This window comes from Hipposideros armiger, unplaced genomic scaffold (genome assembly GCF_001890085.2).
Source record: "Hipposideros armiger isolate ML-2016 unplaced genomic scaffold, ASM189008v1 scaffold_569, whole genome shotgun sequence".
Taxonomy (NCBI): Eukaryota; Metazoa; Chordata; class Mammalia; order Chiroptera; family Hipposideridae; genus Hipposideros; species Hipposideros armiger.
Genome location: NW_017731919.1, coordinates 1,050,103 through 1,065,300, shown reverse-complemented (window position 1 = coordinate 1,065,300; position 15,198 = coordinate 1,050,103). Strand labels below are relative to the sequence as shown.

The following is a 15,198-nucleotide window of genomic DNA, read 5'->3' as shown; positions in this document are numbered from 1 at the left end:
AGTGTCACTGGCCCTCATATGTGGGATCTGAACCGGGGCCCTCTGGCATCCCAAGCCAGTTCTTAACCAACACCGGCCCTAAGACACAAAACTTTAACTGTCACACCCAACAACTAGGAATCCCATCTACCCCACATCATATTTTTCCTGAGCTGACTAAACCAGCCCATTGTCTTGGTATTTGCCCCCACATCACCCCTCAGCCTTTCAGTGAAGGCCTCACCAGCACAGCCCCTAGAACAACCAGATTAGTCGTGGGTTGAATTCATTGAGATGAATGGTGTTGGATTTCTGGCTGAGTTATACATAGAAATAACTTTGTATCTTCCATTAATGCCATCATTCCTGGTATACAGCAGGTACCCCCTTAAATGGTTCTTGAATACAACATAACTCATATTCAAATATGTGCTAATTAAATCAAAATATTTGTCTCCTATTAAAGTATCAGTTATTTTTAAAATAATAAGATGCCAATGCTATTTGAATGTGACATTCAAATTAAGTCAACCCTTTGGAAAACAATTAGTAAAAAACCATATCCATGAAGCTGTTCATCATGGCATTGTGTGTCTATATATATATATATATATATATATATATATATATATATATATATACACACACACACATATATACATGACATTGTATATATATATATATATATATATATATATGGAGAGAAAGAGAGAGAGAGAGGAGAGAAAGAGGAGAGAGAGAGAGAAGAGGCAACCCACATATCCTACAATAGAGGAGTAGTTGAATAAGTTATGAAACAGTCCCTTGTTAGTATAATATGCCTATTTAAAATCAGAGTTATGGAAATAGTGTTGTTTTATGAGGAAAATATTTATCTTCAGGGAGGGTGGATAGCCAACCAGACTCTAGCGTCAGAGATACGTGGGTTCCAGGACTAGCTCTACAACTTATTAGAAGCGCAACTTTGGACAGCCTCCCTGAGCTTCAGTTGCTTTATCTCCAACATCAGGAAAATACCTGCTTTGCAATGTTATGTTAAGGATTAAGTGAGAAAGAGAAAACAACCTATACAGAGCCTGGCACATATTAGGTATTTCATAAGTACTGGATGTTTTTATTGTTGCCTCAAGTAAATGGGCAGGTTGGAAATGTGTAGCAACATTAAAGCTATAATTATATTTAAAAGAAAACAGATGCACTGGGGTGGGGGGGCTACAAGGAAATACACTAAAATAGTAAACAAGGGTTATCTTCAAGTGGTAAAATTATGGATGACTGTTTCTCTGGTTTTCAAATATTAATCATGTAGTTTGGTACTTTAATAATGGCAAAACATATGTCATTTTTAAGGACAAGTTTTGAGCAAAACTTCCCAAAGATCAGGAAAAGTAATGATTTATTGGTCAGTAAAAAGTCCAAAATGTTTCCTTGCCTGCCTACCTACCAGCCTTCCTTCCTGCATAATTCAGTTCCAAAGCTGTTAGACAGAGCTAAGGAAAGCAGGCATTCATGCCAGGGCACAGTGCAGGGTGGGGGTTGCTTGTCCCAACACAGAAGAGGGCTGTGTTGGGAACAGTAGCTGCAGGAGAGATTGGCTATACACACCGAGGTGATGGAAGGGGAAACCAGAATGAACCATGTTGTGTAGGGATTGGTATTGAAGGTATAAGTGTAGTAGACTCATGGTCTTCAAGATGTATAGATAAAATACAGGAATAAATTATGTGTGTATACATACACACATATAAATATATGAATATATATTCCCTCTCTTCACTGATGATATCTTAGATTCTATAAAATATTATCTTTGCTCAATAAATATATCATATATTGCCATTAAAAGTCATTTTTTCCATGTAGTCCACCACATGAACAGGTTTTAGAATCATGGGTCTTAAAGCTTAAAGGCATCATTCTGTTTCTGGTTTAAGAGTTGCAAAATCACTGACAACATTTCCAAAGCTATAAACCTACCTAGTGCTGGCTTCTAAATATCTTTCTCCACTAAAAGAAACTAGGTTTCCTTAAAGAAATCGCTAATTCTAGGGCTGAGACAGAGAAATCACAAAATGACCAAGAACAGTCTTGTTCCAGAAAGTTAGGAAGTGCTTCAAGAATGGAGGGGATATTTCAAATGGACACAAAAGCCAACTTGAAGGGACACCCACTGTATAAAGCTGGGACAGCCCAAGCATCAAAATAAATGATGAATAAAATAGGAATCCCTGAGTCAGTATACTATAAATAAACAAATGGATAAATAAATGTGGAGAAAAGAAAGGGAGGGTTTTCCTATACAGAAGATGCCAATTAATAAATGTAGGAGTAATAGTGGATTTGGTCACCATCACAGCAATAATTAAGCCAAGAAACATCCGTGATGCTAGCATTAGTGGGAGAAAGTTTGATGAGGATCAGATATTTGCATGGTCTCAAGGTATCTCTCCACAAAGTGCATCTTCATTACAAACAGGAAAAGGTAATTTACAGTGGAGAAACCTGGCAGACACTATCTTAAGTCATCAAGGTTAACATCACCAGCAATGGGACAAATTGAAGTCATGTTCTGCCTGACGGGATTCAGTAGGAAGAACACAGCATCACTTCTGTGACATTCCTGCCAAAAATGTATCACCTGAATCTAATCATGAGGAAATATCAGACAAACCCAAATTGAGGAAACTACTGCAAAACAACTGGCTTATCAGCCTCAAAAGCGTCAAGGTCATGGAAATCAAGACTGAGGAACAGTTCCAGGCTAAAGGAGGCTAAGGAGACACAACAACCAAATGCAATAGCACAGGATTCCAAACCAGGTCCTTTTGCTATAAAAGGCATTATTGAGACAACTGATAAAACTTGAATGGGATCTGAGGACTAGATGGCAGTCATGTATCAATACTAGTCTCCTGATTTTTATGGCTATAACATGAAAGAGAATGTCCTTGATTATATGAAATACACATTAAAGTATTGGGGGGGAGGGGAACATCAGGTCAGGATACTCTCAGGGGGAAAAAAAAAGATTTTTTGTACTATTCTTGCCATTTTTCCATGAGTTAGAAATGATTCAAAAGAAAATAAAGTCCAAAAAGTTTATTTCAGCTGTGGCCAAAAGCTCTGACTCTCTTTATCTCACTAAAAACAAAGGCTGCAGCCAGTTTGGTCAGCCAAACCTGTTCGTCCTGACAGTCAGGGGCAGACTGCCAGGCGTGGGCTGGGCAAACAGCTCTCTGTCCAGGGGATCAGTCAGAGGCTGGGCCAAGGAGGGCTGGAGTGGCGGCTTGGGGCCATGGCTTACAGCAGGAACCTCAGCACTGGGCCCTTAGGAGGAGGTCGGAAGCTTATGGCCTCTGGGGCTTGGGGTAGGAGGAGAAGCAAACCAGGACTCTTTCCACACCCCATTAGCACCAAGTCTGTCCCATCAGCCCCAAGGCTCAGAGAAGGAGCTCAGGGAAGAGAAGGGGGGAGAGAGAAGGAAGAGAAGACAGCCCTGACTTCTGGCATTGTCACACTGTTGATACATAAATATGCATTTAACCCATTAAAATCACTGAATACTGTTGCCCTTGGACCTCTGTGCCATTTCTCTGGCGCTGTGCCCCCAGCAGGAGTGGGCAGGGTCCTGCTGGTGAAGTAGCTGGTGGAACCAGGAAAGCTGCTCCGAGAGCCGGTGTTCCAAGGGCCGGTCACTGAGGGTTTATGGAACTTTTTTTTTCCACCCAGCAAAGCTGCTGCTTCATTGTTTTTCATATTTTAACAGGTTTCATGTTTTCCCTGAGATAGTTCTACAAATTCCAGAATGCGAAAAAAAATAAATATCTGTGGATACATATCTTCTCTGTGAAACTGTGAGCTGGTGCAAGGCAAGAGCTGTGCAAAGTCAACCTTATGTCACATTTTTATTTTATCCATTCCCTCCCAGTTCCTAATAAGGGCTGGTCCACAGCAGATGCTGTGTGGTGTGTGTGTATGTGTGTGTGTGTGTGTGTGTGTGTGTGTGTGTGTTCATTGACTTTTTCTGCATGTCTGGGTGGCAGAGATAAGCTCCACCACCACACCACTTCCCTCCATTTTTCTATTTGCAAAAGCCCCTAAATCACTTCAACCTAAATCACATTTGTGTATGTGATGTCTAGAATGGTATGTTTAGTTATCTGTCCTAAGAAACCAATAAGTTCTTGGCTCCAGAGAAGCAATGGCTCCTAGAAATAAAAAGCCAAGCAGTGGGGATATGTGTGCTGTGGCTAAAATATTGACCATTGCAAGGAGCCTCACCTTGGCCCACCCTTCCCATGGGCGCTGTCCGTTGTGCTGAAGGTCACAGCTTGCTGCCGTGAGGAAGGAGAGATGCCCTACCCAGAGTCATGGATGTAAGAGAGAGAGTTCAAAGTAGGAATTTCCACATCTCAGATGTTCTCCAAAGCCTGGAGAAAGCTCATCTGGGTCCTTATTGGAGACAGCTGGAATCTAGATAAAGAAGACAGGCTCTCGGGAACCAAGACAGGGCTCTGAACCTGGCAAGCTGCATTCAGGGGCTCTGACGGAGGTGAGGAAGTCCCCAGGATGAGCCCAGCTCCAAGACTGGAGGTTTTGCCCCAGCAGCTATAAAAGCAATGCCCTCTACGGCTCCCCTGGGCCCTTTTCAGGCTATTCTATCTGAAAAGCATCTAGATATCGCAGAGGCCATGTCAACAATGCCTTCAGCTCACAAACCTGGGGGTACTCAGCCCAGCCTCAAAGCTTGGCTTTGCCAGCTCCTAAGATCCAGTTACTGGCTACAGTTACCAAGTATCTTGATAAGGTGGCATGTCTGCTCCTCCCTGGGTCCAGCATCTGGCCCCAGGGTGACCTCCTTCCTTCCTGACCTGAGCCTGACTCATACTCCCAGAATGGAGCCTGAAGATTCCTGCTGCCCCGAAGTGGCTGACGCATCGCTGGTCTGGGGGTAGCTATGGAAGGGGCTCAGGACAGCTGACAGCTCTCAGGGAGGATACACCTGTCACTTCCTGTGCACCTACTATGTGCCAGGCACCAGGCACATCGACACATTTCATTGGAATACTGACCTTGTAAGGGATTTCTGCTGTTTACTAGAAAGGAGCGAAGCGAAGTTCAGAAAGAATCATGCAGAGGTGAATTCAAAGGCCAATCTCCCAGCACTAACTACAGCTACCCACTTACCCTCAAGGGACCTCCCTGAGGCCAGGCAGCACCACCCCCTGGAAATCACCATTTGTTCATTCATTCCACCAGCCAGCATGTATCAAGGGCTTCCTGCCCTATGCTTTGTGGCTGCTCAGTCCTAGAGGGCAGCCCGCAGGAGGAAGGAGGAGCCAGGTTTAGCCAGGAAAGCGGGCACCTGGACCCAAGGTCCACCAAGGCAGAGACAAGTGTCCCACTGCCTGCAGGCATGTTGCCTCAGTGGCCAGGGAGGGGGGTCCTCCGGTTGGGGCTGGGGCATCTGTTGGGCAGTGTGTCCCTGAACTCAGCAGGAGCTTCAGGGCAGGAGATGTGCACACTCTCCCCTGGCCTCGCCCAGCAGTGGGTGGGCAGGTGGGGGAGGCGGCCTCCTTTCATTCCTGTGGTTTCAGGTGCCTGGCTGATGTCAGGTCTGAGCAACGTGTCTGGGGCCCGACCAGGGGCTGAGGCATTTTTTTAAAAGCTTGTAAATCACTAACTACTTCCACTTTTAGCCCATCTTCATCCCTGGCCTAGAAGAACTCATCTCCACGCATACACAAAGACAGCTTCCTCTAGGCCCTCCGCACTACTCACGCATGTCAATGGTGCAGCACACCCAAATGGTCACCCTCCTGGGGGGTCTCCTAGCCCCTACACTTCAGTGAAAACACATGCATACACAGGCAGTGAGAGCAGCCGCGTGCACACACTAACAGCCCCCTTACCCCCTCACACACACAGTCACATGTCTTCATGCTATTCCCATGCTCCCTGGTGTCCCCAGGCACAGATGAGCTCCTACTTATCAGAGCCCTCATGCTCCTCCAGGTATCCACCAAAACATGTGACTTTCCACTATCACATGTGCTCTTGTGTGTACACACAGTATACAAACTGCTTACACACAGGCAAAAATCTGCAGAGCCCACATGCCATTCACACACTCATGTGTATTTTACACTCACACGCACAAACAGACATGAACACCTGGCAGGATGTACGCACTCAAATCACACATCCACACCAGACACACACATGCATGCATGCCATACTATGCCCACGTCCACCCACCATTCACACATTCATGCGCACTCCCAATCCGGTGACCTTCCGGGTGCCTGGGGAGAGGGTGTGAGCAGGGAGTGGAGTACTGAAGGAGGTACGAAGCTGCGATCCCGAGGCTCACCTCCAGGGGCCGCTGCCCAGTCTGCAGACCCAGCCCAGGGCCTCTGGCTGAGGCCTGGCCAAGTCTTCAGGAGGAGGGAGACAACCTGGAGAGCAGACAGCCCGGACTCCCTACAATGTGTTGGATGACTTCTTGCTCCAAGAGGGGAGAATGGGCAGCTTGAACTCAAGGAGTCTGAGTGGGGGAAAGTTAGTGAAAGAGAACCGGAGGGAAGATAAGGAAGTACTGCAGCGGTTCTCAACCTTCCTAATGCCGTGACCCCTTAATACAGTTCCTCATGTTGTGGTGACCCCCAACCATAAAATTATTTTCGTTGCTACTCTATAACTGTAATTTTGCTACTGTTATGAATCGTCATGTAAATATCTTTTTGTTTTCCGATGGTCTTAGGCGACCCCTGTGAAAGGGTCGTTCGACCCCCAAAGGGGTCGCAACCCACAGGTTAAGAACTGCTGTACTAGAGGAAAACAGATGGGGAAGGACTAGAAGGAAGAAGAAGAGAGAAATGGAGGGAAATGAAAAGGATAATGCCAGAGATGGAAGGGAAACTATAGAGGAAAGGAGGAAAGGGAGAGGAGTAAGAGAGAGGCAGAGGAGGAAGAGAAGGGGCGAGAGGGGGCATGGAGACAGTGTGACAAGCCTGAGAGTGGGCCTTTTCTGGAAACAGGGACAAGGTTGTAGGGGAGGCGTTCCTTTCCCTTTCCTGGGCTAACTGGACCACCGTGCTCCCATGGGCAGCAATCTCCTGGGGGATGTATTCTGCCTCAGCACCAAGAGGACAACTTCCAACAAAACCCAGGTGGCAGGTGCCCAGCAGTAGGGAACCGTTGGGGTATGAGCATCTTTCAACCCCACTCACTCAGCTCATGGGCCTGTTCAGGGCTCTGTGGACACAGAAGGTGAGCTGTAAAATACAAAGATGTGGAGACTTTCAGAGCTGGGCGAGCTCACCTCTTGTACTTAAGCTGTCACCCATCCTCCCTGTCCTGTCAGCCCTGGGGGCCTGGTCCCACTGTCGCAGGATTGGGCGGTGAGCCTGGTGAGCCGGAAGGTTCTGAAGGAGAAGCCCAAATTACAGAGGCGAGGAGGGGGCCTTGTCCAGTGGCTTCTTCACCCTGGACACACTTTCAGAACCCCGTCCCTCCAGCCCCTCCCGGACCACTCCCAGAACTTGGTCATCATGCCCAGAGCCCAGCTTGGCCTGTTTTGTAGCCAGTGGGAGCCTGTTGGGCCACAAGCTCTGCCTCTCCTGGTTTCTGTATCCCAGAACTCAGGCCCAGATGGAGGAACAGTGACTCGGACACTCCAAGCGGCAGAGAGAAAGGCATTGCGCTCCTCATTTTCCAAATAGAGTCACTGAGGTTTGGAGAGCCAGCATGCCTCGTCTGGGGGCCTGTGGAGCAGATCAGCCTTTGAGGCCTAAAGAGGAGGTGGCAATAAATAAATACAAAAATAAACAAATAAATAAATAAATAATAAAGAGGAGGTGGCAGAGCCACGCTGCTCTGCCTCCAGCTCCGCCCTCTACCTCAGCCTGCCTGCTCCAGCAGAGCCCTGATCCAGGCCTGCCCTGTAATCTACCCACACACCCGCCTGGACTCCAAACACCCTCCCGATGGAGTCCCACCCCTCCCACCTGGGCAGGCCCACATCAACTCCCAGCTCCAGACCCACACACTCATTCCACAATCATCTCACCCGCTCTCTGTCCCCAGGAGCTTGCCACCCTCCTCATCACTCCCTCTTCCACAAAACCTGGAGTCAGACCACCCCATCCTCCCCCATTCTCACAGCAGTGCAGCCCCTGCATCTGATCATGCCTCTCCCCTACCTAAAAACCCTTCAATGGTCCCTACCTCCCCGTGAGACATAGTGCACACTCCTCAGTGTGACATTCAAGGCCCCTTTGTACTTTTCTGGCCTTATCTCTGCCCCCTCCCCTGCCCCACAACACCCTCAATGCCTTTCAGCCGCACAACTGAATTCCTGTCCTGCAAGTCCCCACACAGGTGGGTACAATGCAGCCCTCAGAGCTCCCATAACCCTCTGTGCTTCCCCCTCCAAATGCTTGTCTGAATCCCCTCTAGGTGGGCAGGACCCAGTCAATCTTTGCCAAATGATTACCCTCAGCACCTGACACACTGCTCAGCTCCTAGCAGGTGTTTTATAAATACTGTAGACTCTATTTCACTGAAGGTGCGTCTGGCTCCCCTCTCTACCAGTGTGGGCCAAGGAAACACTCGGTAGGGGTGGGGTGGCTGGAGTTCTGTTTCCCCTCAGACCTCACCCCTGTGCTCCCTCTCTGGGAACTGAACCTGCCCCCTCTCCATGGGGTTCACAAGTGGCAGCAGGCTCACTGCAGTACCTGAGACTCCAAGGACTATCCCTGGGAGAGTTGGCTTGACAGCCTAGCTAGAAAGTTGGGGGCACAACTTGTCGACACAGTGCTCCCTGCATACCTTAATCTCCTCAAACAATGTAAGAGCAATGGTTAGCCAAGAGGGCCTAGATACCTTCCCACGCCTGCCTGCAGGTCTGCAGAGCCACCCAGAGGCCCCAAAGGGTGACATCACCCTCTTCTCAACAGCTTTCCCAGGTCCTTCACTTCCTGAAATGGCTAGAACAGGGAGAAGATGCATGTGGGCCCTGCCCTTGGAAAGTCACCAAGCTGGAAAGTGAGGAATGAGCCTGTCACTCAAGGCCCAGACAGACCCAGGGACAAAGCCAGGCCAGGAGGCAGGTAGACATGTACTCTTGGATGACAAAAGCAACACAGTAATAATGGCTACCCCTCATTAAGCACTTACTAAGTACAAGACTCCAAGCTAAGCAATTTATAGACGTTTTCTCATTTCATCCTTCCCATAAGTCTATGGGTTAGGTACAATCTCTAATGGAAAAAGAAATTCAGAGAGATCTAGAAATCTGTGCAGCATTACACAGCTAACCAGTGACGGAGCTAAACTGCAAATCCAGGTCTGCTAGCTCCAAAGCCCTGCCCTTTCTACCCCATGTCATGGCCACCCCAAACTCTAGGTGGGGGTCGTTACTTCTCTTCCAAAAATGGCGTGAGGGCTCCTCACTGCATAACCTCCCCCAGTCGCATAAGCTCTCCCAGCTGAGGCTCTCCACAATCTGGCCCCTGCCTGCCTTTCCGCTGTCGCCCCCACCCACACCCACCACACATCAGATTTCCATCTTGCCATTCTCCAAGTCCAGTCTTCTGAGCTTAGCTTTTGCTGTTCACTCAGGCTCGAACACCTGCCCCATTTTACAGATGAGAAAACAGAGGATTAAGAATGTTAAGTAACTAGCCCAAGGTCACGCAGCCACCAGGAAACAATTGAGCCTGTTTAGAACTCGGGTCATTAGAACATCAAGTAATAAAACATTAATTTGTGTTACAGACAATTAGAGAATGGGAATTAGCAGGCCATGCTGTTAATGGTACAGAAGGAGGTAGAAGAGAGAAATCAGGTAGGTTCCAAAGTGGAGGAGGGCCAGGCTAGGGACTGAAGATGGCAGGGTCTGGATTGGTGAACTTGAGAGGGGGAAAGTGTAAGAGAAGTAGAGACAAGAGAAAAAAGAGAGAGGAAGAGAGAAGCTTGTCAATGTGACATAGGGAGGCAATGTGACATGGTGGAAAGGGCTATGGCATGGGGGTCAGGAGGCTCACAGTGTCCCCCAAAATACTGTGTGATCGTGGGCAAAGGTCTCTCCTCTCCGGGAGGTGCCTTGCCTGTAAATGAAGGCTATGAGCCTTGATGATCTCTGGAGTCCCACCCGCCCTTGACATCCTAGGATCCTGACTGTGTGTTGCCACTGAGTCTTGAAACACAGGATCTGACCCCAGACCCACTGTCATGGGGCACAGACTTGCACATCAAGAGCAGACAGGGGCCAGCAGCCAAACCCTGACAGAACACATTTGACAGTGCGCACCCGAGGGCTGGCCCCAGTTATACACTGGGAGTCGTCCATGAATCCCTCTGCTCCACACATCTGTGCTATAAGCATGTGAAGACTTGCTACAGTGGGTCTCGTCCTGTGGAAGCTGGAACACCGGGGTGAAGGAATCAAGGTGGAATTGTGGACCCACGGGGAAGGAATAGGATATGCCCACCACTAGCTAAAATCCTAGACCCAGTTCATCTTCAGGAAAGAGGAAGGGAATGGGGGTCCTTGACGAAGGGGCAGGGAAAACCTCCTGGGACTAACAGTGGGGTTGTCAGGACTAGAATAAGTGGCCTGCCAAATTAGAGAACATTTGGGGCACAAGAATGGTCCCCAATCTAGACAGCACTGCACCCACATAGAGAGTACATTCCAGACCATGAGCAAAGGGGACACCCTCCCTGGGGTGTCTATGGTACAACACAGATGCTGCTGGAGGGCTCAGAGCCAGCTGGGGGCAGAAAGTGCATGACTAGAGACTGTGGACACATGTATGTGTGTACACACATACACACGCACACACCCACACACGCACACACACGCACCTGCATAAAGACCCCCCAAATCAGATCGTCTTTCTCCCTACCTCCAGACTGAGCCCTTCATACTGCTCTCCCTCTCCAGAAAACATGCCCTTCACGTGACCATGGCATGGAAGTCTGAAGGTCTTGCCGTCTCACCTTGCTCCCTTTTGCTGTAGCTCTGATGCATTTGCTTCCTTTCTGACTCAAGATGTACCAAACAGAAACAGGCCCACCCACCTCTGCATGGCTGACTTCCACCCTCTGGAACATGAACTCACCTCTTATCATTCTTGCCTGTTCGACATCCAACTCTTGCCCTGAAGAGCCCTGTCTTGTTCATCACTGAACATTAAATGAAGAAATGAGTGAGCACTTGGAAGCCCTCATGGTCCTCCAGTGGCCTGCCTCACTGAACCTCAAGATTTTATCTCAGAGCTAGGGAGTTGGGTGCAAGAGCACCAGCCCCTCTGCTTACCAGCTGTGAAAACTTAGTCTGAGTTTCCATATCTACAAGGTCACGGTGAAGATTCCAAGAGAACTGCTTACAAAGCCCTTAGCATAGAACAGGACACTGAATAAGCCCTCAATGAAGAATGCTACACTTATTATTAACATGTGACCTTAAATTTAACTCCCCCTTCCCTTATCCCACCATCCCATCTCTTGAGTAGGAAGTCCTTCTTGAAGTCTAATCTTAAGCCTTCGTGCTATGGCACGATCCAGGGTTCCACCTTCGTTGGAGTCTGGGGCCTGAGGTGGATGAGACCACACTGGATGGTTGGAAGAGCCGCCTCTCTGGAAAGGGACGAAGCCAGGAGGAAGATTACAGAGGCGCCAGGCCCAGGGCTCTACCATGCACCTGCCGAGGCTCCACTGGAGATCGGGGGCCCGCCAACTTACCCCACCCCATGACCTCATGGCTGCGTTTGCCAGGCGCTGGCTCAGGCAGTAGGTGCTGACAGCAAAGGCTGGGCACAGAGCCCAAGAACAAGGTTCAAGGACCAACAACGAAGCCGACCTCACAGGGCTCAGACTCGAGGTCCCTCTGGCCTCTATGTGCGACCTTTGGCTAGTGACCCACTGTCTCAGCTCCTCCTCCCAGGCCCCTTCATGCTGCCCAATAGCCTCCGTCCCACTGCCCACCCCTCCCCAAAGGACAATGGATACGGGGAGGAGAGACTCCCTCTTCTGTCTTAAGGGTCAGTCCCTCTTCTCGCATCTCTTTCAGTGTCTTTCTACTCCGAACTGCTGGCCCTGAATGATGATGCTGTTTCAAAGCATAGAGAGTTTGCTGTCATTCCTGTGGCTGCTGCAGACACGCATCTAAATGCCAGTCATAAAGTGACTATGAATCCCCAAATAGGTGCTTCTGTCCCAGTTTCAGGGCGTCCCTTTAGGTGAGAACAGACCAGGAGTCAACCCCAGTCCCATAGTTCTCCCATGTCTTGATCCTTAACCCCTCCTTCCCCAGCCCACTCCTGGATGCCTTTCCCAGATGCTACCCTCTCCCCAGCACAAAACTCGACCGCAGCGGGCAAGAGAGCCCAGCACCCAGCCCTGGTTGGACAGGCTGCAGCTCCTGGAATGCAGCACAGGAGACCTGGTGGGAACCCCGGGCCTCGGCCCTTGTGCTCCCAGGGATGAACAGACATCTGCGTCTGGGGGTTCAGTCAGAAGCCCTGCTGGACCACAAGGGCTCCATTTGCCTCCTGATTCAAAGGCTAAGCCCTCAGCTTGGGCCTAGAGCTCTGTCCCTGGGGGTGCTCTGTCTGCTCCCCCTCACACTCTCATCTCAGCCAGCCTCCTTACACAGTCCTCTCACTCCCCAGCACGGAGCCCCCACCCATCCTCTACCCCATCCTGCTTCTCAGCTCTGCTTCATGGCCCACCCCTCCTACAGGAAGCCACCCAGCATCTGCCCCTCTCCCGCCCCAACCACCACCCAGTCCCCAAGCTGGGTCTGCTGCTCCCACCTTGGACGGTGGCCTGGGATGCACCTGTCTCTCCCACTTTCCAGGGAGCACCTTGAAAACCAGGGCAGGGCCTCTTTCTCAAATCCCGGGTCTACCCCTTCACCACCACACTCACACACACTCTGTCCTCCCCTCCCAACTCCTGGCCCTCCAGTTCCTCTCTGCAAAGGAAGAAGGTAGACCGAGGGCACATCCTGTTCAGCAGCTCTGTGAATCTTGCCACTGTCCTAGGCCCAGCCTCAGCCCCAAAGCAACCAAGCACAGGACTGTGGGCCTGCCATCCTCCCTTTTGGCACCCTGACCCCCTGAGAGGGAGGCAACAGACCTTATTATCATTCCCCTCCGTTTCTCAGAATCCCCATCTGCACCCCCAGTGGCCCTGCACTCCCCCTCTTTCCCCAGACACCCCACAGAGCAGATGCCTGGATGGGCCATAGGCCAAACCGGACCAAACTCCTTGGAGAGGAGGACCTGGCTCAAGACGGCACCACATTTCCATGTCATTTCCAAGTGGCACCAAGAGGGCTAGGCAGGCGGGTTGGACAATCCCCACCCAGGAAGCAGGGCAAATTCCCAGGATACCAGGTCACTGAGCCAGGGCTCTGGGAGATGGCTCAGAAATGCTGCCGCTGGGATGCTAGGTGCCGGCTGCTCCCCTGCCTTACCGCACCCCAAGGAAAGCCTGTCCCTCTTCAACCTGGCCCACACCCCACTGTGCCAGAAAGCCTTCTCTGGCCAACCTCACCCAGTTCATAGCACCACTTATCCCGCGTCCCCTCAGCACTTAGATCCAGAGTTTTCCCTGTATTTCTGTGTCCTTGTTTATGTGTTGCTTTACAAATGTTCTCATAAAGCCACATCTTTCATGGTCATTGCTCATTGTGAGAGTCCCCAGTGTTAATTAAACCCATTTTGCTGGAGGATTAGGCTCTGCCTTTAAGGAATACCAAGGAGGCTTTGAAATCTAAGTCACATCTTGCTTCCTGCAATTTATTTTCTTCTTGATAATCAAGCCATCTCACTGAAGAAACTCCCGACAATGAGCAGTGTCTCCTCATGTTCTAGTTTTTGTCTTGACTGCCAGGGAGGCCCTAGATCAGGTAGTATGGGGCAGGAATCTCTGGGGGTTAACTGGAAGAGGTCAGCTTCTTCTCAAGGGAAGCTTCTCCCCTTGGAACACTGCAAACCCTTCCAAGACCAAGTTCCTTCTTCCTGGCCTCTGAAACCAGACTGAGTGCCAATGCTGTGCTTCCACCGGCCTACCCGACCTTCCCTTCAGACCTTGGAGAGATGGACCTGAGGTTGAACCTCAACTCTAGCTCTTATTACTTGCGTGGACTTACTTAAGTGCCCACATGTGTGAAATGCTCACAGTAAGAACATTTGAAGAAGGCGGTAAAGGCTGGAGTTGATATTATGCAAATCACCCTGAAGCAGGTGCTGTTGCATCCTCATTTTGCAGAGGATGCTGCAAGTCACTTCAAGGTCACACAGCTAGTTCCAGGGGGTGTATTCGTTAACCCCGAAGACCTTCAGGGAGTCCCTACTGAACCAGGTGGAGTACTAGGCTTATCTGCCTATCTAGATAAACCTACGGTAGGAGGAGGCAGGCCTGTAATGGGAAACACTAATAGGATGGAGTAGGTTCGAAGCTGTGAGAGAGTCTGAACGAATTGCTGTGGACTCACAGAAAGGGGCCAGCGGCCCCTCCTCAGCTCTTCCTTCTGAGTCCAGGGGCAATTTTAACTTCATTTCAATCATAAAAGACATGTTGGCAGGGTCAGCGAATGAGACTTCAGTGGTGGGACTCCACCAAGGGTGGCTTGTCCTGGACCCTGTGAACTGGACTGTCCCCGATGCCCTCGCGCCCCCTCCAGGGGTGGCCCCAGACCAGAGCAAGCCTAGGCAGCAACCCTCCAGCCCCACCAGAGACAGAGGGCAAGACCCAGACCCAGGGCTCCTACCCTGAAATGCCATCAGCCAGCTGAACTGTCCAGCCCACCCAGGGCACCCCGAGGGCTTTCAGGGGAGGGTGGGATTTATGCTTCTCCCTACCCCCACTGTGTTGAGCTTGTCAACATCTCTCTGGCCACAGGCCCAGAGTGCTCCTGTGGCTCCTAAATGATGGGGCAGGAGCCAGGTCATTAGGCAGGGGAAACTGTCATTAGTGCAGGTGATGCCACCGCTGCACAGACAATGGCAAACAGTCATTAGTGGCTGTGTCACAGGGGTGAGGCAATGCTGGCAGGGTGCAGGGAGCCACTGCTCACATACGTGGGGCTGGAGGAGCACACGCACTCGCACATCACACATTCTCACGCACAGAAGAGAAAGTAGACACACACACATTCATATACTCACAAACAGAAGTGTGAGTAGACACACTCACATACTC

General features: G+C 50.1%; 1 protein-coding gene across 1 annotated transcript; it reads left to right on the top strand.

Annotated features, from left to right (window-relative positions):
* The first annotated feature begins 11,539 nt into the window (after positions 1–11,539).
* Positions 11,540–13,332, top strand: LINC02874 (long intergenic non-protein coding RNA 2874). Its single transcript, XM_019623880.1, is given in 2 exon segments — positions 11,540–11,778; positions 13,206–13,332. Coding segments are annotated over 2 exon segments (366 nt in total).
* Positions 13,333–15,198: the final 1,866 nt, after the last annotated feature.